This window comes from Takifugu flavidus, chromosome 12 (genome assembly GCF_003711565.1).
Source record: "Takifugu flavidus isolate HTHZ2018 chromosome 12, ASM371156v2, whole genome shotgun sequence".
Classification (NCBI taxonomy): domain Eukaryota; kingdom Metazoa; phylum Chordata; class Actinopteri; order Tetraodontiformes; family Tetraodontidae; genus Takifugu; species Takifugu flavidus.
In genome coordinates, this window is record NC_079531.1 from 15,444,711 (window position 1) to 15,470,374 (window position 25,664).

At 47.0% G+C, this 25,664-nt stretch overlaps 2 protein-coding genes and 1 long non-coding RNA gene across 3 annotated transcripts; 1 reads left to right on the forward strand and 2 right to left on the reverse strand.

The window, feature by feature from the left end:
* Nucleotides 1-5,024: 5,024 nt before the first annotated feature.
* On the reverse strand, nucleotides 5,025-16,084 carry baz1b (bromodomain adjacent to zinc finger domain, 1B). Its single transcript, XM_057049327.1, has 21 exons — nucleotides 15,374-16,084; nucleotides 14,373-14,489; nucleotides 13,160-13,304; nucleotides 12,790-12,979; nucleotides 12,576-12,697; nucleotides 12,275-12,472; nucleotides 12,024-12,203; nucleotides 10,621-11,938; nucleotides 10,128-10,283; nucleotides 9,925-10,063; nucleotides 9,675-9,838; nucleotides 9,460-9,565; nucleotides 9,285-9,383; nucleotides 8,992-9,169; nucleotides 8,606-8,791; nucleotides 8,366-8,513; nucleotides 8,105-8,252; nucleotides 7,917-8,032; nucleotides 7,360-7,490; nucleotides 7,159-7,265; nucleotides 5,025-7,075 (listed from the first exon to the last, which is right to left on the reverse strand). The coding sequence occupies exons 1-21, from the start codon at nucleotides 15,490-15,492 to the stop codon at nucleotides 6,457-6,459; spliced, it is 4,686 nt and encodes a 1,561-aa protein (XP_056905307.1). The 5' UTR covers nucleotides 15,493-16,084; the 3' UTR covers nucleotides 5,025-6,456.
* Nucleotides 16,085-16,274: 190 nt separating this feature from the next.
* LOC130534784 (uncharacterized) lies at nucleotides 16,275-19,303 on the forward strand. Its single transcript, XR_008952967.1, has 2 exons — nucleotides 16,275-17,247; nucleotides 17,417-19,303. It is a non-coding gene; the product is annotated as an uncharacterized LOC130534784 (long non-coding RNA).
* Nucleotides 19,107-21,489, reverse strand: bcl7bb (BAF chromatin remodeling complex subunit BCL7B b). Its single transcript, XM_057049328.1, has 6 exons — nucleotides 21,312-21,489; nucleotides 20,850-20,925; nucleotides 20,656-20,743; nucleotides 20,406-20,561; nucleotides 19,856-19,959; nucleotides 19,107-19,769 (listed from the first exon to the last, which is right to left on the reverse strand). Exons 1-6 carry the CDS (start codon nucleotides 21,422-21,424, stop codon nucleotides 19,698-19,700), a joined length of 609 nt encoding a protein of 202 aa, XP_056905308.1. The 5' UTR covers nucleotides 21,425-21,489; the 3' UTR covers nucleotides 19,107-19,697.
* Nucleotides 21,490-25,664: the final 4,175 nt, after the last annotated feature.

Consider the following 25,664-nt stretch of genomic DNA (forward strand, 5'->3'; position numbering starts at 1 on the left):
CATGTGGACAGGTGTCTTTTATCCAGGTAATGAGTTCACACAGGTGCAGGTAATGAGTGGAGGACAGGAGGGCTTCTTAAAGATTAACTAACAGGTCTGTGAGAGACAGAATTCTTGCTGGTTGTTAGGTGATCAAATGCTTATTTTATATAATAAAATACAAATTCATTAGGTACAAATCATACTCCCTGAAGTCTCCCTACCATGACAAATACACACAAAAACTTGCAAAATCAGCGGTGTAGCAAATGCTTCTGTAGATTCTTTATTGGGTTTAGGTCAGAGGGGTTTGCTGGGCAATCAAGGACACCTTTTAGGCCTGTGGACAGGTACCGAATCCTGCTGGCAAATCAGACTAGCTAGTCAGCAGAAGCTAGCACCTCATGTGATTTATCTGTTGACCATTAAGCAACAGTCCAGTCCTTTGCAACATGGCTTTGTCACCGTCTCTCATCTCATGGGACGGTTGAAGTCTCATGTCCTGGAAACATGGTGGCTCTTGACGATCTGACTCCAGCTGCAGTCCACTCCTTTTTGAGTCTCCTCCATAGTCCAGAATGGTCCTCATATCACAATTCTCTTAAGGTTATGTTTCTCACTGTTGCACCTTTTTTTACTACATATTTGTGTCCATCCATCTTTCCATTAGCTGTGAAGAGCCAGCTTCTTTAGCCATGACTCTTTGTGTCTTCGCCTCCTAGTGTGTCAACGATTGGTTTCTGAACACCTGGCAAGTCTTCCCCATAATTGTGTAGCCTTACTGAAGGACTATACAAACACTCAATCTAAATGGTCAAATAAGCACTCTTGTTTTGACTTTACATTGACTTCAAATGTGTTAGAACCCATTCATCTGGAGGATGAGGTCGTTCAGCATCAGCTATTTATAACTAATCACTTTTGTTAACTACTCTCATAGCGTCGATGCATTTGCATGTAGAAGCTGAGCAGCCGTCTACTTGAATGGGACGGCATAGAAAAGTTTTTTAACTACCTTGAAACTCGATGATCGCTGGGTAAATGACACCCCTGGACTCTCAGTGACTTTGGGGGTGAATGGAGCAGTGAGCCGGCCTCGGCTGGCCTAACTTCTGAAGCTGTTCTGTTCCTCTTTCTGTCCTCCATCCTTGCTCTAGCTCGCTGTCCTTTTTACATATCCGCCAATAAGTCCTTTAAGTATCTGCCACTAACCAAAAACCAGCCAGTAACATCATTTTCCCAGTTGGTATGGGTATTAAATGGTACTACCTTGTCTGTTTTTTGTCTGTTATTACATTATCAGTTCCTACAGTCCAGCATCACAGGAGTGTCCCCCTCACACAAAGCTGGTCCTGCTCAGGGTTTCTTCCTGTTAAAAGAGAGTTTTTGCCTGCCACTGTTGTTTGCAGATCCCATTAAGTTTTATGATCTTAAGGGGGAAAACACAACTTCTTTAGCCAAATGGCTGTTATTATTTGGGGATTCTTTTACTTACTATACTTTCAGTTTCTTATATGAATTCCATTTTTTCTACACTTCCATCTCCAACTTTGTATCACTAAGAAATTAAGCTAGTTGTGTCATTCACATGATATCCGTTTGTTTCAGTTTAATTTTGTTTTCGTTGAAGAATAAAGAGTGAACTGTATTGGTCTAAATACAGAACCATGTGGGGCACCGTTGTCAATATTAGTGTTTATATAGGATTAATTATGAACATGTACAATCTGAAATCAGTCATAACATAAAAATCTGATTAAATCAGGTTCTTCTAATATGCCCATAATCAATACGTTCTCATATTCTCTCCATGACAACCCCTGTATTCTCCTACTGGGGCAGGAGCCACACTGCTTCAACTCCTCTGTGGTGGGACTATGGGCTGGCTGGACCCCCTGCTTTATAATTACTTATACTTAAACACGTAATAACTACTACACACAAACATCCCCACACTCACGTTTCTGTTTACAACAAAAATCTGCCAGTAACCCCCCCCCCCTACCCATTTTCCACCGGTAATTTCCCTATTGAAAGTGTTTGAAGTATTTTGCCTGAAAGCCGTCGTAAAAAGAAACATTTTACACTCGACACAACAGAAGAATACACTTAAATCCCCAAAATGAATAAACTACTGTGACGATATTAATGTTGTGTCTCCTGTCAACACTGCAGTTCTGTATAATGGCTGGTTGAAGCTCACCCACCATGAATGTGTGTGTGTGCGCGCGTGCGTGTGTCTTCTGTCTGCTGCGCATCTGCTTCCCACCCCTGTCGCCTTCACAGTGAAGGGCCACTCAACCTGGGTGGATAATCTTTCCCCCACATCTGCTACGAATTAGGCTGAACCATTCAGAGGCTCCCTTATGGAGCCATCAGCAGCCCTGTGACTGCTTTTTATTAAGCAAGCACACCTTGGCACACACACACACACACACACACACACACACACACACACACACACACACACACAAAGGAGGGCATACATTCACAGTTTCTTTGATTTAAAGTACAGATTGTACTTTATGTAACTTTATTCATATACTTTCAACTGCCACACTCGCCCACGTGCACACTCGCAAATACAAGATGTAAACACTTGTCTCTGGTTTCTAAACCCAAGAACTGATCTGAGGTCCGCCGCGACAGCTGCGGCCCCTTTCATTCGTGCGCGGGGCAGGTTACGCGGCCCCTCGCTGGGCATCTGCAGGGAAACAAGAGCCCAAACTAAAGCTCACATTGATCTGGGGGCCCAAATGAACAGAAGCTGGGGGTTCCTCAAGGCGCCCAAAGTGCAAAGTTAAGATAATTATAATAAATAAAGAGCAGGAAACATTGCAAATGCTCAACCGTTTTGGGGGGTGTTGGAAATATATGAAGTTTACCAACAGTAAAATCAGAACAACTGTGGATGCATGAATTAATTCAAAGTGTATACAATATTTCAGTTATTTCCCTTGTTAAGGTTAAGATTACATCAACAGATGATCTTACTGCTCCTGCGGGTTGGTGCAGTAAAACTGATCATAAAGTATTTTGACAAAGTCAAACATTTACTACATATGTATTTAGTGCTGGATATGAAAAATAAGAATAATAGGAAGGCAGTTAATGATAGTTTGATTGCTAGCTAAGATTTCCTGCCGTAAGTTCACTCTGGATACCACAGCATAATATCGCTGAATATTTATTATGAAAGACTGTGAAGTCTGAAATCATTCCAGGGGTTGAAGGTAAATACTGCTGAGTTGGTTAACACACACGCCTGCACCCAAACACACACGCAGGCCTAAGCCACCATTTGTGAAGGGTTCAAAGATTAGTCAGCACAAGGGTGCTGCGTGTTTGTCAGAGAGCTGGAGTATCTGCCGACCCCCCCAGCACGACCCCCCCAGCACGTCCCGCACAACAGCAGACGCAACAACATGCTGGGTGGGGGGGGGGTGTGTGTGTGGGGGGGGGGGGGGCGTTGGATGTGTCCTGTATCCGCTGTGGCTGTTCTGACAGGCACCCGCAACTATTTAGAGACAGAAAAAGTCAAATCAAGCCAGGCAACATTCTTAGGAGGTTTCATTTATTTCTCATCTTGTCGTCTTAACCACTTTATCCCTTTTGGGGGTCACAGGGAGGGTCCACCCCTGGGTGAGTTGCCAGGTCATCGCAGGGCCGTATATGAGCATTTGTGGATTCTGTACCTTGCTCAAGGGGACCTCGGCAGTGCTCTGGAGGTGTTCTGGCCCCTTCCCCTACTACCAGAACACCTTCCATGTTCGACGGACCATGACTGAGCTACCGCCACCCTATTCATTTGATTTTCATTTATGAGTTGCTAGCTCATCGCAGGGCCCTATGTGAGCATTTGGGGTTTGGTGCCTTGCTCAAGGCTACCTTGGCAGTGCTCTGGAGGTGTCCTGGCACCTTCCCCTTCTACCTCCCACGTTTTGACCGTACCCTGCAGAGTTACCACCCAATATACTGCCTTGATTTAAGTAAAAAACAATTCTGCTGCAATGGAAAGTGCTCAAGAGCGCGGTGACCTCCATCGGCTTTGGGAAAACCAATATCAGATATGGCAACCAGATTAAGCAACCCAAGGGAGTGAAAGTTGACCTGAGTTCAAAAAAAATAAAAGAACAAAAAAAAAAAGCACCTAAAGTGTCTAACTGTGAAATAAGATCCTCTGGTCTGATGAAACCAAGATTGAACGGTTTGGCCTTAATTCCAAGTGTTGTGTTTGAAGGAATTCACTCCCTCACAGTAAAGCCCGGTGGCGTCATTGGCGGCTGTAGGCTCGTGTTTCCGCCACTGGGACGAGGAGGTCGGTCAGAATGAAGGGGAAGATGAACGGAGCAGGTAAAATCAATGACAGATTCACAGTTCTCAGGAGCTCCAGACTGAGGAGTATCCCCAATTCCTGGTGTATGCGGCTTCTGGCTTCAGACCCAACAGGAACGGAGGCAGAAACTCATGGCAAAGGGGCTTCAATCAGGACCAGAGGTGAGAAAACATGTAGGATGGAGCAGGCTCAGAGAGGATTTTGGCGTGAATAAAATGTAGACGTCTTGCTTAATTTTAAGGGGATCCACAAAATATGTACCACTACCAGGTGGACCTAGACTGGTGAGTCTTGAGTGGATGGAGGAGGAGGGTCTGAGGGCGTGGGCAGGAGTGACCATCTGGGGGAGGTCAGACAGATATGGTGGCCTATAAGGTCAATGGGAGGAGCTTAGAACCTCTGTATGGCTGACTGGGAGCCATACAAGAGGTTCTGCATGGAGGTGGTGCATGACGGGGCTGATGTCACGGAACGATCGGGTTCCTGTTAGAGGTCCGGTTGGAGCTTGTAGACGGATATCTGGGGGATTCACAGCCCCTCCATCAGTGTCTGAGCCACAGGCGGCTCTCGGGTCAGCACACCGTGGACACCCTCCTGCGCTCACATGCACACACCGTTACAATCAGAAGAATTCCCTGTGCATCACCTTGATCCGCTGTAGTTGTTTTCAGAGAGATGCCTTTTCAAAATAAAACAAGAGCAGCAGGCCTTTAGGAAAACTGGTTATTTTATTAAAAAGGTAACAATATACAGTCATTTCCCTTCCTCATTTGTATCACAAGGTTGAAAGTTGGCCGGGGTGTCTAGAGGATGCTCGCTGAAAAGTCTTTACACCTGAGTCTGAAACTAGCTGGAATCCAGTCTTGGACTATAAATATATATAAAAAAAAAACATGTGTAAAATATTTCTGAAGTTCCTCTGACAAAGAAAATATTTACAGCTAAGTCTCAACTTGAGAGGAGCAGTTACATTTGTGCTGTAGAACGTGAAATTCGAGGAAAAAGAAGTCAGCACAAGAGACGCAGCGCAGCACGATACGGGCGAGAGTCGCCGTTTAATTAGCTGAAGCCAACTCCACCTCCCACCACCTGATCTGAGCAGGACAGGGTTCGGCTCTAACGCCACCCTAAACTACCAGCACCGTCAAGAGTCGCAGAGGAAACCGAAAACAGTACGAAAGCGCAGGCGTGGCGCGCCCCCTGGTGGTCGACCCAGGAAGCCTTGCTGCATATACTAAAGGAGTCCTCTGGTAAAGCCATGGTCGTTTTAGGTACAAAACAAATAAAACATGTGCAAAATTTGTAGTTCAACAAATGTCAAATTCCTCAGCAAACATCACCTGTGTTGCTTCCAACAGGCGTGTGCAGATAATGGTCCCAGCCTGGTTCTGCTGCGTTTGGGTGCAAAGTGTTGAGCATCGAGGTAGTGAGTCATTTAAAGCGGCAGGACGCCAGAGAGGATCAAAGCCTGCTCTTTCAAAATGATGCTCACAACAAAAACCTGATCCCCCCCCCCCCTTTCTTCCTTTAGAAGGTTACGAGCGACCGGCAAAGCCGTCTGAGGTTGAACCAGGACTGGGAAAACCCTCAAAAATGACAACATGTACAATTCCAACATTTTTATCTTTGTCCTCTTTAAAGATGCGGTCGTGGTTATGGGGGAGGGGGGCGGAGGGGTTAGTCAATCACGAGCACATTAAACGGAACACTTGCTTAGGTCTTGGATGGATTAGCGTCCATTCGAGCGAGGACGCGTCTTCCATCACACTGGTGGCGTTGGAGAGCGCACGTGAAAACCGTGATTCACAAGACAAGTCAAATAACATATCTGAGAGGTTTTTCCAACATGTAAATGAACTTTAATTCAAATTGTCTTAAGAGCTATAAAGACCTCTCCATTATCTCAAATTTCTCCTTTTTTCTGTTTGAGGAGGACAGAAAAAAAAACTTTGATATTAAACATGTTACAAATATAAATCTTTCTTGTTTAAAAAAACAAAAACTGACAAATTCAATGCGATAAAAAAGTCCTTCTGAGGTTTTGAGTCCTGCTGGCTGTCAAAGGAAAAGTTTGATCCGTTTTAAAAAAGCAGGATAAGAATTTAAGCGAAATAAAGACGGCAAATGAACCCTGAAGTGTGTCAATGTTTCCGCCTCTTGGAAGAGCGCCGTTGGCCGCCGCCTTCCTCGTCGCTGCTCTCCCCCAGAGCCTTGCGTCCTCCCTTTCGCCGCCGTCCACGCGTGTCGCACTCGCCGTCGCTGTTTTGCTCCCTGTAATCCTTGCCAGATGTGGCAGAGGTCCTCTTACTCCTCCTCCTCCTGCCACCTTCGCACTCGGCCTCCTCGTCCTCGCTCTCGCTCTCCCCGTCCCTGCGGTTCGGCCTGATTCTCCCGCCCCTCCTCTTCGGTTTGCCGTTCTGCAGCTTCTTTGGTTCTTCCTCCTCGTCCTCCTCCTCCTCCGAAGTGGAAGGCGGGTGCCTGATGCGCTTGCGCGCGCGCCTGCGGAGGTACGTGAGGCTGGGGAGCAGCTTCTGGAGGAGCTCGATGAACGTCTGCTCCGTTTTGACCAGGCAGGAGAGCACGTTGCTGCCCTCGTGGTTGTACTCTTCGGCGTTGGAGAAGACCAGTTTCATGTCTTCCAAGAAGTCCTGACAGTGGCGATAGGAACCCTGGCTGAACTTCCCCAGCATTGTCTGGAGGTCCATGGGCTGGGAGATGATGTCCAGGTAGTCCTCTGCCTCGTCCTTGGACACAGGCTCTCTGTAAGAGGAGCAGAAAGACCTTCTGAAGTCCAGCTGCCTGAACTGCCCGTCTCAACCGTCACGTGAGGCGGTTCTCCTCACCTGAAGGGCCAACTATAACGGTACTTCATCAGCTTCTTAATGATCTCCGCACACCTCTCCAACTCCAGCCTCTGCCTGCTCACTCCCGTCTGGTAGCTCTGTCGCACCTGCGAGAGAAATAAAAGAAAGACCTTTATTACAGCAACGCTAACGATTAACACTTCGTGCATCTCCCGCGGATCCGCGAGCGCTCTTTGGTACCAGTTCGTCGATGTCCGCAGGGTTGTTGGGTCCAGTCCTGTGCTTGCAACCGTGACTGCCAGAAGGCTTCTTGCTCTTCTTGGAGGGCTTTTGCTGAGACGACGCCTGCTTGGGTTTCTTCCTCGGCCTCACTGTACGAAGGAGGAAGAAGCTCTGATCAGTTCCTGCTTCGGCAGGAAGTCCGGTCGCCCAGCAGCGACGCCGGGCGCGGGCCGCTTTACATGAAGGGAAATTGGTTCTGCTCTATGATTTTGGATCCGTGACTCTTTCATCAGACGTGGATCACCTCCAGCTGCCTTGTAGCAACAGGGGGGATCACTATGTCACATACTTCGAGTGAAGCTGGACTGACACGTGGCTTCAAAGCACACAGAGGTGAGCAGTGCCCCGCAACCCGGACAAAGGAAATAAAACATCAGCATTCTTCTCATTCCCAGCCTTGCATCCCAAACCCCTCTCACTGGTATAGTGGAACAACGTTTTTGGCCCTATAGCTTTCCGACGCGTATATAACCCATGATGTGATGGCCAGAGCAGACTTCTGTATGGATACTCACAGCTGTGCCCCAGAGCTTTGTACTCGTTTTCCTCCTCGTCGTCTTCCTCTTCCTCGGAGTCCTCTTCTTCAGAGCCCTCTTCATCCTCCTCTTCGTCCGTGTCTTCGTTGTAGTTCCTGCAGTTAGCAGTTGCTTTATGTAGGCGAGTGTCATTTTTAGCTTTTTGGGGACGTTGTGTGGACGCTCACCTTGAGCGGGAGCCGCGTCGGGCCACGGTCGGCTGGCAGGCCAGGCACCGCCACTCCCCGACGGGGATGCGGTACAGGGCCGGGCGCAGGCAGAACAGGTGAAAAGCCTTGTTGCACTCGTCGCAGAGGATGAGTTTCTCATCATCACCTGGAAGAGATGAGAAGGATTTAAAAACAAACTACTTCCTGTTTGGATAACAGAGGTAAACAAACGTCGATATGTGATGCAGACCCCTCTGATGACACCCGGGGACCCCCTACCTTTCTTGCGACAGACTTTGCAGCGAGCGTTCTCAGCAGACATGTCCCATTTTATACTGGCATCCAGCATCCCCAGCAGGACGTGCATGCGCGAAAAGGTCTGAGCCTCTCGGATGGCCGTCTTCCAGTTTTCTACCGCCGTCGCCACCTGAGAAGGAAGCATGCAGGTCGGGGCGGAGCAGAAGGTCAGGCCCTTTGTTCGCACCATAGCTGAGACATAGTCCGGGAGTGCCACCTTACCCTGGCCTCTTCTGCCAGCCTCTTCTCCTCATCAAACTCCTCAGACTTGCTGCTTTCCTCCCCACCCTGCTTTCTCTTCTTTTTCTGCTTGGGAGCCATGAACCCTTGCAAGAACTTCTTGATGACACATGCCTGAATGGAGATGATGGACTCACCGAAGTCTTTCAAACTCTCCATGTTTTCAAGCTGTAATTGGAGGATCGAACAGTTTTATCATACCTATTTGATACTATATACACTTAAACAAAATAAACAAAGACATAAAGGACATAGAAAAATAGTGAAAAGTATATAATTGAATTCATTACTAGTGTTAAAGAAAACAGGAACGTGTGGACGCACATCGTTGAACAGACTTCAACTCTTCCAGCTGATCAATCAATCACCTGTTCTTCGATGTTAACGTTGTCGTCCAGGTATCCCAACCCCCCCTTCTGCAGCCGTGAAGCAATCTCCTGGATGTCACTTCGCAAGTACTTCAGCAGCTCTTCGTATCCGTCGCAGGTCCTGAGGCTCGCTTTGCCCTTCCGTGTCAGATGGATGGAATGGAGGATTTCCTGGTATCTGAAGCAGAGAGAGACAACCTTAAGATCAGCCTCATGGTGGCGCCACTGTGGAAGATGTCTCGCCTGAAACGATACGACTTTAAGTCTTATTTTCACTCCCTGTTTCACAGCACCTGTTTTGGATGTTTAACTTCAGTTCACTCTCTCTCACGCCCTGAGGATGAAGACTTTCCACCAGTTCCTCCAATTCAGCGTGGGTGTCGCATACAAACCTGAATAAAGACGTACAAGATTAGACCAGGTAATATAGAAACACTGAACCGCAGCTAACAAAAGTGCCGTGCCCACCATAAGTTCTGTCCTTGCTTGGGAGCGGTGGTTTCTATACAGATGTCTGCTGCAGCGGCGCCATGACCAGCAACGCCGTCTATACTGCAGTTGTCCTTCTCAACCCCTGAAACAGAGAAAAAAAACAGATCTTGTTTGCTTTTGGAACAATGTTGCTATTTTCTCCAGAAACATTTGAGCACACGTTGCTGATTTGCTTCTCTTTTGCATTGTACCTTGTGAATTGTTAGTGGTGTCTGACCCTGCGTCCGCTTCCTCCCCTCCATCGAGCTCAGCTGGTTTGTCATCAGGAGGGGGAGTGAAGCTGTACTCGATGCTTTCGTGCACCCAGCCTTTCTCAATGTACAGCCCGGGAACCAGGTCAGAAAAGAGCCAGTATCTAATAAAGACACCCGTCGTGATTAAACACTGGAAAGATAAGCGGGTTTAAAAAGTAGCCTCTAAATGACCGCACGCAGCTCCCACCTGTTGTGGTTTCTATCAGTGCCGAGCGGAGTTCTGCGCAGGACGAGTCGAGCTTTGGTTACGCCTTCCTGGAAGGCTCGTTCCGCAGCGGCCTTCTGTCGACGTATCCGCTCCTCTTCCGCTTCTTTCTCCATGCGCTCTGCCAGAGAAGCCAGAAGGTTGAGCTTTCAATAAGGCGCTTTTCCATTTTAAATGCCTTCTACCTTTGTTCTGTCTGTCCATCTCTTCCTTCTCCTTCTTGGCCTGCATGGACATCAGCCGCCGACTCTTCACTGTGCTGACCATGTCCTCCGGCTCCGGCTCCACTTTCACTTCTTTCTTGATCTTTTCCTTGGCATTGCCGTCTTTCTTCTTCTCACCTTAATGAAAGAAAACACCGAGATGGCGGGTCACAATGAGCATAGCTACATTTTTATCACTTATGCTGGGCAGTTTTTGCCTCAACATAAGTAGGCAGGGGTATATTCCATAAAGATTCCTGATTGCAGACTTTGCTGATAGAGATCCACTTTGGACTCATAGTGAAGAAGCTGTGGGAGAAAAGCCCCAAATTCTGAAAATGAAATGATCCCCAGCTAGTTCGCAGATTAAAAACGAGTGTAGGCCCAGCGGATGTGTTCTGGTATCCTTCAACAAGCACGTAAAGCAAAGCTTAAACATAACATCGCCAGTTTGTGGCCATCACGGAGAACTGACCTTTGCCTTCCTTCTCCTTCTGCTTCTGCTTCTCGGCTCTCTTGCGATCGTTGACCTCCTTCAGCATCGCCGCGCGCTCCTTCCACAGCTCAGCCGCCCGCTGCTGCTTCGCGTAGACGTGGTCTTCCACAGAGTACGTCATCAGTATGCGGTGGCAGAGCGCCACCAGGAGGTTCACCTTTTCCTCGGGGGCCAGCTCAAAGATCTCGCAGGTGTCGAGCTTTTCCAGGAACTCGCTGCTCACCACCTCGTCGAAATCCGCAAAGCCGGCCGATTTCTCCGAGCCCCGTCCGCTCGCCTCATCCTGACTGTCGCACGGTCGTAAACACAAGCGCGCCAGCTCGGAGACTGAGTGCATGGTTAAGGGTATCTCTGATAGAGGCATGTCCAGCTCGCTGTAGCCTTCTGCCAGCTCATCCTGCAGCAACGTCTGCAGCAGCACCACCAGCACTCGGTTCAGGTACAGGAAGCCAGAGCGTTCCCCAGCAAGGGCCTCCATCAGAGCTACTGCCGTGATGGGATACTGGTCATCGGGCATCAGCAGCTCTGTATAGCAGTACAGGAAGTCTACGATCAGGGCCACGTCTCCAAATAAGGTGTTGGGCAACCCTTCGGGCATGTCTACCAGCTTGAACGCAGGCAGAGTCTTTCCGTCGTCGATCTCCTGGTCTTCGTATCTGCGGGACATCTCGCGACGGGCCAGCATTTCCTTCTCACGCCGCTCCTTGGCCTTTTCTCGCAGTTTCTCCTTGAGTTCCTCGCGCTTCTTCTTCATCTCTTCCTGCTTCTCCTCTTCGCTCATGGCTGCCCAGCGCCTTTTCTGCTCCAGGAGCTCCCAGCGTTTCTGAACGAGCTCCTTGAGTTCTTCTGGCAGCCGTCCCCACTCTTCCGATGGCAAGTTCTTAGCAGCCTTGGATATCAGGGACGATAAGGAGTTTTTCTTGTCCTCTTTACCCTTGTTCTCCTTATAGTAGCGGAGGAGGTGTAGAGCCATTGGATGCAGCGGCTTTCCCAGTTTGGGTGAGCTCATTCCGCCACTACGGGCTCTCTTCTTGGGGCTGCCAGGAGAAGTGCTCTTTGCCAGATGTAGGAGTGTCAACTGCTTCATCTTAGAGTTACCACCATTTTTTCCATCCTTTTTTGGAGCTTTAAGGACATTGAGCTTCTTATCAGCACCCTTCCCGGTCTTCTTTCCTTCTTTTTTGTCCCCAGATTTCTTCCCTGACTTTGGAGTGGAGAGACCTGGGCCTTTACCTTCTCCTTTCTTGGGCGTTCCTGAGTTAGTTACCTTGAGCGGGGAGCCATTCATTTTTATTTTCTGCAGTAGAAGTCAAAGGAGCTCAGTAAACAACGCTATATATTATAATAAAGAAATGGACAAGTTCACAATTAAGAAAACTGACCTGCATGGAACCCAAAATAAACGGACTAAGAGGCATGTTGGAGTCGTTCTTTTTTTTCTTGTCTCCCACTTCATTTTCTGAATCCTTTCCAGATGTGATGGAATTCTTGTGCTTTTTCCGCGATCTGCCCTCCGGAGATGTCAAGCTCCTACGTTTCACTGAAGGATTTTCTGCCAGGAACTTCAAATAAAATGAAATAAATTAATAACAAAGGTAAAATCACCATTAAATCAAACAGACCTGGGTTCTACCTTGTGTGGGTGAAGCAGAAAATCGCTTAATTTGCTGGGCAGGTTAAACTTTTTCACCAGTTCCTCCTCAACCACCCAGGGGGAGCTCTCCCCCATGCCCAGCCTCAGGGCTTTGTGGCGGATGAAATAACGCATAATCTCCTTGGTGGGGGGACGCTCTGTCCGATAAAGACTGTCTGCGGGGACGTCGCTGATCACCTGTGAAACAGCGTATTCAACAGAGGGGAAAAAAGAGATGACGGTGAGTGCACAGTAAAATAAAAAGGTCGAGGACTTTCATCACATATATATGCATATATACCTTATCCTCGTTAATGAGCTTCACATCATACTTATAAGGAAGGAATTTGGGCATCACCCACTTCTTCTTCTCCTCCTTCATGGCAGTGGGAAGTTTCCTTGGTGAACGTCGCGCTTGGTCGCCTTGTCGAGGAGAAGAAAATCAGGTTACAGAATTCAAACTTGGCTGATATGCGGTCGCGTCCAGTCGTGTTTACGCATCGGCTAAGACTCACTGGGAATCTCCCTCCTCATCTCCTCTCTGGAAGAAGGCAGCTTACTGTGGACCTCCTGACTGGCGTTTTCTTTGTCACTCGATGGAGAATCGCAGGTTCCCTCCAGCTTCTTCTCTGCTGCCTCGCCCTCTGGGTTTTCCAGAGGATGGATCTTCACAATTTTTACTCGCAATGTTTTGTCCTTCCCCACCTGATGTGAAAAGGTCTTTTGTGAGTACTTCAGGACGCACCAGACTGCACTGAATTCAGCCGTCATGACTTTTCCTTAACGCTAAACAAGAACCACGATTGGCCAAGAAAAAGAATGGCGACAGATTTGCATCACAGGAAATTCAAATAAAGAAAGTAAAAAAAATAAAAATAAACTCACCAGGAAGTCGCATTCTTCACCCACAGCATACTTGGTAAGAATTTCCAACCAAGCTTTTTCAACCAGTTTATCTAAAGAAACCGTATTGTGGTGAACAATCTCCAGAACGGGTTTCTCAAACCACTGGGGGAACTCCTCCTCAAGTCTGTATGAGCACAAGCGAAGAAAGATTTAATACCAAAGACAAATGATCTGCAACACTGTGTCATAGCTCTCGTAAAAATACTACGCCTCTGAGTCTCTGGGGTCTGTTGCGTTGCTGAATTTGTGGGAACCGGCAACAATAAATGACTTGGAAACAAAGGTCTGGCAGTCACCAGCAGAGGAAGTAGCCTGGCATTAGCAATGAATTAATGAGACTGTATAAAGTCCAGTTTGTGCTTCCCCGTCCGTGTTGATTACAGGTGGTTTCCGACCGCCACAGAGGCACCGTGCACCTCCCGGAACTGCTCAGCGAGGGAGCACAGTCCCTTCACAGACCAGGGGAGCTCTGATTGGTTGGCCAAACTACAGTCCTAGTCCTGACGCTTCTCTGAATTTACTCGCTGCTGCAGTATCTCAACAGCACCGTCTGTAAAAGAACCACTATCATAATCTTTGATTGTGTGAGGAAGACGCTTGATCCAATTGAAAAGTCTCCGACGACTCCTCTTCCAAACACTACAAGGACGCGCACGGGATAAATAATTCAGAGGGAGACCCCCGAAAGCAGCGGCCAGCTGAGAGCAGAGGAAGCCACAAAAAAATAGCTTATGTTGCATCTGTAAACAGTTTAACAACTATATATAAATATTAGAAAAACTCTGCCACGGTAGTTTTTACACAGGTTGTTGGAGAAATTAAAAGCGGTCACATTTACATGACTGCTCGATTACAATGGCACCAGCAACATTGCCGAGGAGGCTTTCTGGTGACGACAGCGCGCCAAAAATGCCGCTCCCTCCACCCTTTCACTGGGAAGTTGCGTCGCGAACCAGACAACAGTCCGCTGAAGCATAAATGGCGCTACGCAGAACCACTGTAAGCCCTTAAGTGGCTCCCGCTCCAAGCAGCTGCGCCGTTCTTTGCAGTGACCAACCCAATAAAAAACGCTTGCTTTTCATCCTAAGAGCAGCGAATCTATGAATGGGGTATTCCTGGTGGCGGCACACACGCAGAACACAGGCAACCTTTAGGTAAATGGATAGAAAGGTGAAACAGGAGCCATACTAACAGGGCCGTGACTTCTTGTTCTTCCTCCCATGCTTCTTGGTGTGTGAGCTGGCTGCTTCCAGTGCTCTTGCACGTCCAGATGCGCTCGCTATACCTCTGTAAGCGCGCCTCGTACTCTCTGTAAGCATTTCCAAGTCAAGGACACAACAATGCACATGCAAAAGGGCAACAATGGTTATAACACAGTTATATATCAAGAGTGGGGGAAACATTTAAGCGTTTGGCACATTTTCCATACAGGCTGCTGACAAATGAGTAATGAGTTACGCAACAGTTTCTCAAAATGATACTTATGACATCATAGAGAGGGAAATCAAAGGTTCTGTTTTCATCGTTTAGTTAATAACGGTGTGACATGTTAATGCCCTCCTTTATTTATTAAATTACATCCCGCTCATCACTTCTGGAGATGTCAAAACTTTTTTGTTGAGGGTCAAGAGATCATGATTCTTGGATCCGCAGTTTGACACGATCCAATGGGCCGGTTGGAACTACCGATAAAAGACGTCATAAATTACGAAACTAAGCCCTGGACGCTGTCACGGATCTCTGAATAGAGCCTAACCGGGAACAAGCAGCTAGCTGAAGGCTTGCTAACCTAAACAACTAATTGAAGTAGCTTCAAAAGTCCAACAGTCACAACCGGACACGTTACAGAATTCAACCCGAGGAAGCCGAAGCTTTTGGGTCCCTCACAGCATCTCAATAGCGCCGATACATCATTTCCATCATAATACCGTACAAATAGTCAGGTAGCATCTACGACATCGTTAGCCACGGAGAACAGGGGCTAGCAAGCTGGTGTCCAGGAATAAATGTTTAAAGAAGGGAGAAATGCCAGTTGTCTGAAGCTGGGAATCGTAGCGGTTATTTCTATTTTTTACCTCTATGTAGACAGGAATGCGTCCATCCACACTGGTAGGTTCACGTTAAATTGCATTGGACTGTGTGCTGGCTAAACCGACAACATGGATCGAGCAACAGCATCATGATAAAGGATACTCTTTGTTCCTGAAGGCCTCCTTGGTGTGCTCGATTGTGTAGACCTCATCGCCGGGGCCTGGTGGCTCAGTTAGCGGCTTAGCTAATGGATACGGTTTCCTTCCTAAAAGCGGTGCCATTTCAAATCCACTGGACGCGACGGCAGAACGCAGTCTTTGTGCTCAACCAATACCACCACTATACCCTTAGCATGTATCCAAAAGTCCTCGAATGTCTCAGCAAGGGTCACGTTTCTGCCGGTAGGCCCGCGCCTAACGCTTAGCAACTAGCCGACTAGCTAGGGTGCTAAATCGCTATCTCGTTCGCACAACAACAATAACGCTGTAATTCTTAGCGGCTTAAGCGCGCCATTCCGTGTTCTCCCAACAGCCACGCCATACTGGTTTTATGAACGGTCCCGTCTTGAGAGGTGGGTTACTGACTTCGCCTTCAGATGAAGTTGGTCAACTTTCAGTTCCTCTGGATGAACATGCTGGGATGCGAACCCTACCGAAATTAAACTCACGGCTCCAACCACAGCGGTGTTCGGCGCCGGTCCAGGGTGTAAAAACCCAAAGTCCTTATAAGAAAGATGTCCCCGTACTCTCTTTAAATCCTGCTGGAGGTTCTTCTGACGCGATAACGGTGCTGCTGGACAAACCCAAGCGAACAGTTCGAGAGAATAAATCCTTGATGAAATGGCGGGAGTTTCCAGTCCACCGGCACCGCTCGTATGCTGTCACTCCAGTTTCCGCGGCAGTGTCGCTCGCGCACGCACCAGAGGTATTACGTAGGTCCCGCGTGCGGCTCGGCCCGGATGTCTGCGCGGCCGCCATGTTGGACCGCTCGAGTCACATAAGCGTGTTTACATCAGAACAAACAGCGTCATTCTTCGGTATTTTAATAAAAATGTGACAGTTGCCAATGTTTTATGTCCAACATGGATAAAGTGTTGCAAGTAACTTGTGTTTATGTGATTGTTGTATAACTTCATTATTTTCTTTAATACGTTTAAAAAAGAATAGGTGACGAACCATCTCCTCGGATAAACTACAAGAAAGTCTTGATATGTTGGTGCAAAGTAAAATGTGTAACGATGTAAACAATATGAGGAAGCAGTCTTGTGTCCCACCTGACCTGGAGATCCACCTTTGTCCCCCAGGCTATTCTCCACCTGAACTCTCAAAACTCTGACTCCTATCCCAAAAGATGCTGTATCCTAAAATTGTGTCTACCTATACTTTCGATAGCACAACACAACACGGTGCAGTAATTTAAATATAGTGTGTCTCCCACAATGTCAAAATTACAGTGCAGTAATACATATTCTGTATATGCTACTATATGCAATACTACTCAGTGCAATAGAGAAAAAATATTCTGTACTTTCCAAAATATATGTAAAAAGTTCTTTACAGTGCAATAATGTAAAAACATTCTGTTTGTCACTTATCTATTGTGCACCTTTATATCGGAGCCCCTGTTTATCAATGGCATGTATGGATCAATTATGTCTCATGTAATGTGTAACTTGTGTAACGTGTGTAAGTAAAAGTGCGGCTCTCTGCTCTGTTAATTTAAAAATGTATCTTGGAAAAGGCGACAGAAAGCTGAACAAATTTAATTCCAACTCGTAATCAAAGGCGGGCATCCCGTGGTGGCATCCGCCCCCTGAAATCTGATTGGCCACTCCTGCTTGACCTCCACGGTCATTGACTAGTGGTTAATGTCAATCACTGTTAGCGACGCTGCGCAATAAAACGGAAGCAAAACTTGAAACTTCGTAGTAAGAACTCAAGGAGGCTTTGGGGGGGCAACGGAAGTGGCTTTAGGGTCCTAATAAAGTAACTTCACCAATCACGTTTTTTGTGACTTTCCCGATGCACCGAATTAAGGTAAGAACGCGATGAGTTCTTCAAGAAGGTCTCAACAATGTTTTCCAACCTTCGTTCCATTCGGGACTAATTTGGTCCAGTTTGCATGGGAAACGGTCTTTAATCAACACTGTTTCACTGTAGTTATCTCACCATCCGGATGGAAATAAACCTCTCTTCTCTGTTCCAGAAACGTAAGGATGTGTCCCGTATTAAAACGCTCGGGGGTGATGGCTGAGAAACAGATGGTTCTTGGTTCAAGCCCCGGATGCAGTAGGTGAACGGGGTGCAAGAGAGGTGCCAGGAAACCGAGGTACCCTTGAGCAAGGTACCAAATCCCCCAATAATCAGACAGGGCCCTGCGATTGTCCGGGGATTCATCCAGGGACGTACCATGACTGGGTTGCAGGCTCCAGCACCCTCTAGCGACAGATAAGAAAAGCTTCACATGTTCTGCACGATTTTATAATTATTCAGTGAATGAAGGAATTTAAAAAAGCTCCTTTCAATCACAGCTAAACTTAAAATTAACTGATCCTGGTTATGCGGCAGCAACAGGGACTTCCCTGTTAACACTGTTGCTACACCGAAAGGTAGAATATTTATCAAACACACTCCTAACAGATCACCAGTTTGATTGGCTATATATATATACACATATATATATATATATACACACACATACACACACAGCCATAGTCTCATTGATGGTAAGTAATTTTACTGTGAGGATTGAGCTTAGTTTTATTTAAACTGATAACATACGAATATCAAATCCATCTTTATCACATTCACATGATGCGATACACTTTGTTGTACATTATGTATGTTAGATTAGGAAGCCAAGTTTATTGTAATGCAATACTTTTATGGATGGAATTTATTAAATTAATATACATTAGGTTTAAACTGGCTGTGTTGTGTGAATTGCTTCATGAAAACATAAATAGAACAGTCGACAAAGCCTCTGACGACCTTGTAGGCTCGGATGACCTTGGAGGCGCTGTTGTCTCCTGAGCTGCTATAGCGGGTGAACGTGGAATTTGATTTAAATCAGGTAAAATAGAAGTGGGCTGCTGCACACACACACTCTCACGCACACACACACACCCTCAAACACAAACAAATGCACTGCATAAAACCCCACAAAAGAGTGACGCATTCTGGAATACTTGACTACTCACTTCAGTGTTCACCAACTGTACCACAAGATCTTTATGCTTGTTGACACCCTGGATCTATATTTCGCATCCACTTATTTGTTTATTTGGATGTGGCTTTTGCCCATTTAAGGCCATAAATGTTCTGCCTGGTGGCGCTGCACCGCACAGGAATAATTTTCCCTCTTCTGTTACGCGTACATCAGGATATGTCACAGTTCAAATGTGATGAATACCTCAGAATCCTATATGTACCCTCGTTATGATGGAAAAGTGTGTACTGAAGTGGGCAGAACACTAGAGTCCTATATGATGCAATTTCTCTTGCTTCACTCAAAGCTTCTGTTCAATTTTCAGTTATTTTCTTATTAAAATTACTGGTGATTTAATGTAAAATTGCTGCTCTCCATTCCAACCTTTCCTTGTGTGTGTGTGTGTTATAAATGAGGTCATGCGACCAGCAGCGCCCCCTGGTGGCGCGGACATATACATCCTTGCTCTGTGTGACAGTAGGACGCCGTCTGTTGTTTATGCTACAGCAACAGGTTCTTAGCACCTCGCAAAACTAAAACTGTAAATAAACTGGTGGTGAACAGCAGCTTCTACCTTATTTGTAATGCAACAATGGGGGGCAGATTTCCCTGTTTATGTGTTTTAGTTTGATCTATACCTAGAATGTGAAGCCTTGGAAAGCATGCAAAATAATAAATGCAATGATAATGACTTATAAGCAATATTTATTATGATCCAAATTATAAACATTGACAAATTATATTATATTTACACGTATAAGTCTTTTTAAGCTTACTGTGGGGGCATGATCTGTTTCATAAACATCACTTAAGCCAAAATGGCACATCTACAGTTAACATCTATACAAAGCAACTTTACAACCATAAGCTGCGAGAAGAAATAAAGCAAGATATGGATGCATACAAAGGTTTACCTGCATCGAGTGTAGATGGGACGATAAAAAAAGGAAACATCTGCAGATGGAGGATTTAAAGGTGCGCCGTTACACAAAACTTACTCATATCAGTGTGCATGTTGTTTCACAAAAATAGCCTTTAAACATGAGCGGGCACTTTAACAGGATTCATTAGCTGAAATGCGTTGCATAAATATGCCGAATGGACCTTACAGGCGGAAATATGTGGCTGTAGATGGATACAGTCAAGTCCCAGTTGCGAAATAATATTCCATCAGAGAAAACATCTGTTTCTGATTCGCTCATTTTCAGGAATGAAGAGATTTCAGCAACCATGGCGTAGCTTTCCTGCTTATTATAACATGATGGTTACATTGTTGAAGCTATCTCAGAAGACTATTGTCTCTTGTGCAAATCTTCTTCAAAGGGGGGGCTCCTGACTCCTCCGACCCCGCCTGTGAAATGAAACAACCAGGTTATTTCCATGAGGAACAACATTGTCATTTTCCATCTTTGCTGATGTTGTTTTCATAAAAGGGACCTGTGCGCCTGAGGGGCCCTGGCTGACACTTCCAGATGAGAGGAGGTCCTCCTTGATGAGAGTAGGAGGCTCATCAGCCCCGTCTCTTCCTATGTTGACTGGCTCTGTGTTCATGAGGACAGAAATGTACATAATCACTGAAACTGGAGTGAAAATACACAGAAACTATTGTTACAGTATCATGTAACCTAAAAAAATAGGAAAATTCTAAATGATTCAATTCAGCTCAGGTCATTAACACATTGAAAAAGCATTCCAAGCACAAGAGAACTATTATTACTCCAAATTTAATAGCAAATACACTTAAATGTGTGAAACTGTTCGAATAAATCCCTTTTCATGCTACATCAGCTACTGAATTCTATGATTCCGGCCGCCTGCTCTGGTTATTTGGTCCATTTAATTGACAGAAACTGACTTGACCCCTGCTGTAGGTGGTCATTTATACTGTATGTGAGTCTCATGCTGGCACTAGTCAAAACCAACGACGACCCTGTGAACCCAGCCAGGCTGTAAAGTAACCCACTGTGGACAGTGCTTGGTGACATACCATCTACACTCTCTTGGCCCAGCATTGGAGGTTGAGAGTCATCAGTTCTGAGGCTGGTATGTGGAGGACTGACCTGCTGCGAGCTGGACGCGCTGCTGCTATTGTCCATTTTAGAGTGGTAAACGTCTGACAGAAAGCTCTGGTTGCTGTTCTCATCTGCAGACCCAGGAGTGAAGATGTTTTAGAGCTTCTGCTCCATTACACCACTACGGTTGCATTTACCAAACCAGAGGGGGTTGATAAAACTGACCAGTAAAATCTAGTAAAGAGTTGGAGTTCTCCAGAACAACATTTTTCAGTCCTCTTAAACCTCTGCTGGCAGATTTGCTGTGATAGATCTGACGGAGGGAAGGAAGCATGTGATGAGACTGCATATTTGTGTTATACATGCATATTAGCGCGTTATTAGCATCAACTACCACTTCTAGACGATAATAACGATACCTGCTTGGTTTCTGTCACCGGGACCCACTTGAATATACGCAAAGACGTGTCTCCGACCGTCACCCATTTCTTCTCCCTAATGGGGGAATTAGTTAGATTCAATAAAAGAGGGGCAGCTTGAACATGTACAGTGTAGAAGTGACAAACAGTAACACACGCAAGCAAAGACGCCATCTTGACAACATAATACACATGAAGGTGTACAAATGAGGATGATTCCCCGGTACAGTGATGTACAGTAGCCGCTATTGTAGCCATATTAACACCCATCGACAGGGGTTTAACCGATAAAGATTAAAATCAGGAGGGGAGAAGTGTCCCTGCCTATGCCGTCGACCCACCGCACTGTGTGGCCAGCGATTCCCGTCAATCACCTAACTTTTCCCAACAGAAGTTTGTTGTACAACGCAGCAGATATTAGGCTAAATATATGTTCCCCTCGATCTGGCCGACGCACCGTACCATTTTCGTACTTTCTCGATGGCGGCGAGGACCTTCTTGATGTCGTCTTTCGCTCTGCTGCGTGTCTCTGCGCGGCCGGATCGTCCCGACATCTTGATGCTTTTCTGATTCATCTACAGATTCCTCTGAAACTTCAAGACCGAGCCCCACTTCCCGTTACAGGACAGTCTCGCGATACCTGCGGGAGCGGGATTAGTTCGTTATTTATTTGAGGGGGAGTTTGGTTGTTTTGGGGGTTTTTTATGCTTATGGTCTGAAGTAAGGAACCTTTTGTTTTTGCGATATTTTTTATTGTAATATTGTATTATCGCTTTTTCAATAAACACACGCTTGGTGGGCGGAAAGCGGAAGTGAGGTGCATATAGGGGGCCGCCAGAGTGCGCCAGAGGTGTTTTGGAAATTTGAAGAAAGAAGAAAAATGCAAATCTATTGAAATAATATCCGTTTACCCCCCAAGCATCGTTAACAAATATAATGTGTAATAATACATCGTATCGTTGAAAGCTTCAAAACATCTTTTTTTTGTATCATTATCAAACCAGGTGGTTCGCGCTTGTGACGTCATGCTGCTTTGACGTTTAACCGAGCGTGCAGCTAGCCAGCGGGGTTTGATGAGAAAAAGTCCCAAGAAACAGTGGAAAAGTGGTGCAATATATAAATAATGTATGACCAATTAAACTACAGATGCATAGACACATGCACACACATCCCATACATTTAACATGTAGAATTTGAAAGAATGAAGCGCTATCTTGCTGTCAACAATGCACCACAGGTAATACCAGACCGGATAAAACCTAATGAATAGAAGGACATAATAAAAACTGACACAATAAATAGGCTAAGGCAAAAAAAGGATGAAAGACAGAATCAATTCAAATGCAGTAAAATACTAAAACCTGTAAATGAAATTTAAATAAAAGCCAGGCTAAAAAGGTGTCTTATGATGTCAGAATCTCAGCTGTTCGCAGGTCTCCAGGAAGGCTGTTCTGCAGTCATGAGTTGTAGAAGTCTGAAGCTGCATCACCCTGAGTTTTAGTTCTGACTTTAGGTATTAAAAACAGGCCTCTATCAGAAGACCCGAGAGTTCTGGGAGGCTCATAAGGTAAAAGCAAATTTGACAGATAAGGAATGAGACCACTAAGAGCTTTCAAAACCAATAAAAGAATCTTGAAATCGATCCTAAAGTACACGGGTAGCCAATGCAGGGACTTTAAAATGGGTGTAATGTGAGCCAAGTTCTGGTCTTCATCAGCACATGTGGAGTTTTGGAGTAGTTGTAATGCTGTAATATTCTTTTTAGGAAGAGAAGAGACAAACAATGCAACAATCAATCCTGCAGGTTATAAAAACATGGTTTATTGTCTCTGTGGTGGTTTGTGAGAGAAGTGGAAGCACTTTCCTCAATATTTTTAAGATGATAAAAATATTGAGGAAGATGATTATTCTTACTAATGCCTGATGTGGTGAAAAAGGTTAATACCACACCCTGGTAAGATGGCTTAAGTGTCATTGACCCAATTTAAAATCCAATTTTTCTCAGTACTTCTGGGCCAATAACCAGTGCCATTTCATGCTCTCCATGACATCTCTAGGGTATCGTGTGAACCTGCATGGATTGTGGCTCTGATTAACACATGCATTCCCAGAGGTCAACGCTTGTTTGCATGTTTTGACGCTTAACAGTTCCCTAGTAGAGCGATCAAAAGAACCATTACTGACTCCATCCATCCTCTACCGCTTATCCGGGGTCGGGTCGCGGGGGCAGCAGCCTAAGAAGAGAAGCCCAGACTTCCCTCTCCCCAGTTACTTCTTCCAGCTCATCCGGGGGGGATCCCCAGGCGTTCCCAGACCAGTCGAGAGACATAGTCTCTCCAACGTGTCCTGGGTCTTCCCGGGGGTCTCCTACCGGAGGGACATGCCCTGAACACCTCACCAGGGACGCGCCCAGGGGGCGTCCTAACTAGGTGCCCAAGCCACCTCATCTGGTTCCTCTCAACGCGGAGGAGCAGTGGCTCTACTCGAGCTCCTCCTGGATGGCAGAGCTTCTCACCCTATCTCTAAGGGAGAGCCCAGCCACCCTACGGAGGAAGCTCATTTCGGTCGCTTGTACCCGTAATCTTGTTCTTTCGGTCATGACCCAAAGCTCATGACCATAGGTGAGGGTAGGAACGAAGATCGACCGGTAAATCGAGAGCTTTGCCTTTTGGCTCAGCTCTCTCTTCACCACTACGGACCGGTGCAGAGTCCGCATTACTGTGGACGCCGCGCCGATCCACCTGTCGATCTCCTGCTCCATTCTTCCCTCACACGTGAACAAGACCCCGAGGTACTTGAACTCCTCCACTTGGGGCAGGATTTCCTCCTTGACCCGGAGAAGGCACTTCACCTTTTTTCTGGTTGAGAACAATGGCCTCGGATTTGGAGGTGCTGATTTTCATCCCAGCTGCTTCACATGCGGCGGCGAACCGATCCAGTGATAGTTGGAGGTCACGGGCCGATTACGCCAACAAGACCACATCATCTGCAAAAAGCAGAGACCCGATCCTGAGGTCACCAAACCGGAACCCCTCAACATCATGACTGGAGACAAAATTGATTTTGTCTGTGCTCCAGAAATTCTGTCCATAAAAGTCACGAACAGAATTGGTGACAAAGGGCAGCCCTGGCCGAGACCAACCCTCACCGGAAACGACTTCGACTTACTGCCAGCAATGCGGACCAAACTCTGACACCGATCATACAGGGAGTGGACGGCCCATATCAGGGGGCCCGGCACCCCATACTCTCGGAGAACCCCCCACAGGACCTCCCGAGGGACACGGTCGAATGCCTTCTCCAAGTCCACAAAACACATGTGGACTGGTTGGGCAAACTCCCATGCACCCTTGAAGACCCTGCTGAGGGTGTAGAGCTGGTCCACTGTTCCCACGCCCAGGACGAAAACCACATTGCTCCTCCTGAATCCGAGGTTCGACTATCTGGTGGACCCTCCTCTCCAGTACCCCTGAATAGAGCTTACCAAGGAGGCTGAGGAGTGTGATCCCTCTATAGTTGGAACACACCCTCCAGTCCCCCCCGGAGATATGAGAGCCTATCCCCAGGTCCCCAGGCCCTGCTTCCTCATTGGAAGGCGCGTTGGTGGGATTGAGGAGGTCCTCGAAGTATTCCTTCCACCGATCCACAACATCCCGAGTTGAGGTCAGCAGCGCACCATCACCACTATACACAGCATTGACAGTGCACTGCTTCCCTCTCCTCAGATGCCGGACGGTGGTCCAGAACCTTTTCGAGGCCGTCCGAAAGTCGCTCTCCATGGCCTCACCGAACTCTACCCATGCCCGGGTCTTTGCCTCGGCAACAGCCATAGCTGCACTCCGCTTGGCCTGCCGGTACCTATCTGCTGCCTCAGGAGTCCCACAGGCCAGTAAGCCCGATACGACTCATTCTTCAGCCTGACGGCATCCCTCACCGCTGGTGTCCACCAGCAGGTTCGGGCATTGCCGCCACGACAGGCACCAACCACCTTGCGGCCACAGCACCGGTCAGCCGCCTCAACAATGGAGGCACGGAACATGGTCCACTCGGACTCAATGTCCCCCACCTCCCCCGGGACATGGTCAAAGCTCTTCCGGAGATGTGAGTTGAAGCTCCTTCTGACGGGAGACTCTGCCAGGCGTTCCTTCCCCACCATCGGAGCCAACTCACCACCAGGTGGTGATCAGTTGACAGCTCCGCCCCTCTCTTCACCTGAGTGTCCAGAACATGTGGCCACAAAATCCGATGATACAACCACAAAGTCAATCATCGATCTGCGGCCTAAGGCGTCCTGGTGCCAAGTGCACATGTGGACGCCTTTATGCCTGAACAAGGTGTTTGTTATTGACAATCTGAGACGAGCACAGAAGTCCAATAACAAAACACCATTCGGGTTCAGATCAGGGGGGCCATTCTTCCCAATCACACCTCTCCAGGTCACACTGTCGTTGCCAACGTGAGCATTGAAGTCCCAATGGAGGGACGAGGGAGCCCCCAGAAGGAGCACTCTCCAGCACTCCCTCTAAGGACTCCAAAAAGGGTGGATACGCTGAACTGCTGTTTGTACCATAGGCACAAACAACAGTCAGGATCCGTCCCCCCACCCGAAGGCGAAGGGAGGCTACCCTCTCATCCACCGGGGTAAACTCCAATATACAGGCACTAAGCTGGGGAGCAACGAGAAGTGCCCGTCGCCTCTCACCATCAGTAACTCCAGAGTGGTAGAGAGTCCAACCCCTCTCGAGAAGACTGGTTCCAGAGCGCTTGCTGTGCGTTGAGGTGAGGCCAACTATGTCTATTCGGAACCTCTCAACC

Coding starts and splice junctions, on each gene's coding strand:
- baz1b (XM_057049327.1), bottom strand. CDS start 15,492: ATGGCACCGCTTTTAGGAAGGAAACCGTATCCATTAGCTAAGCCGCTA. Junction 10,284..10,620: donor GAAGGAGAAGGAAGGCAAAG/GTCAGTTCTCCG, acceptor TCTTTCATTAAG/GTGAGAAGAAGAAAGACGGC. Junction 8,792..8,991: donor ACGTTAACATCGAAGAACAG/GTGATTGATTGA, acceptor CTCCAATTACAG/CTTGAAAACATGGAGAGTTT.
- bcl7bb (XM_057049328.1), bottom strand. CDS start 21,424: ATGAATCAGAAAAGCATCAAGATGTCGGGACGATCCGGCCGCGCAGAG. Junction 20,744..20,849: donor CGGTGACAGAAACCAAGCAG/GTATCGTTATTA, acceptor TCCCTCCGTCAG/ATCTATCACAGCAAATCTGC. Junction 19,770..19,855: donor AGGGCCCCTCAGGCGCACAG/GTCCCTTTTATG, acceptor TTCATTTCACAG/GCGGGGTCGGAGGAGTCAGG.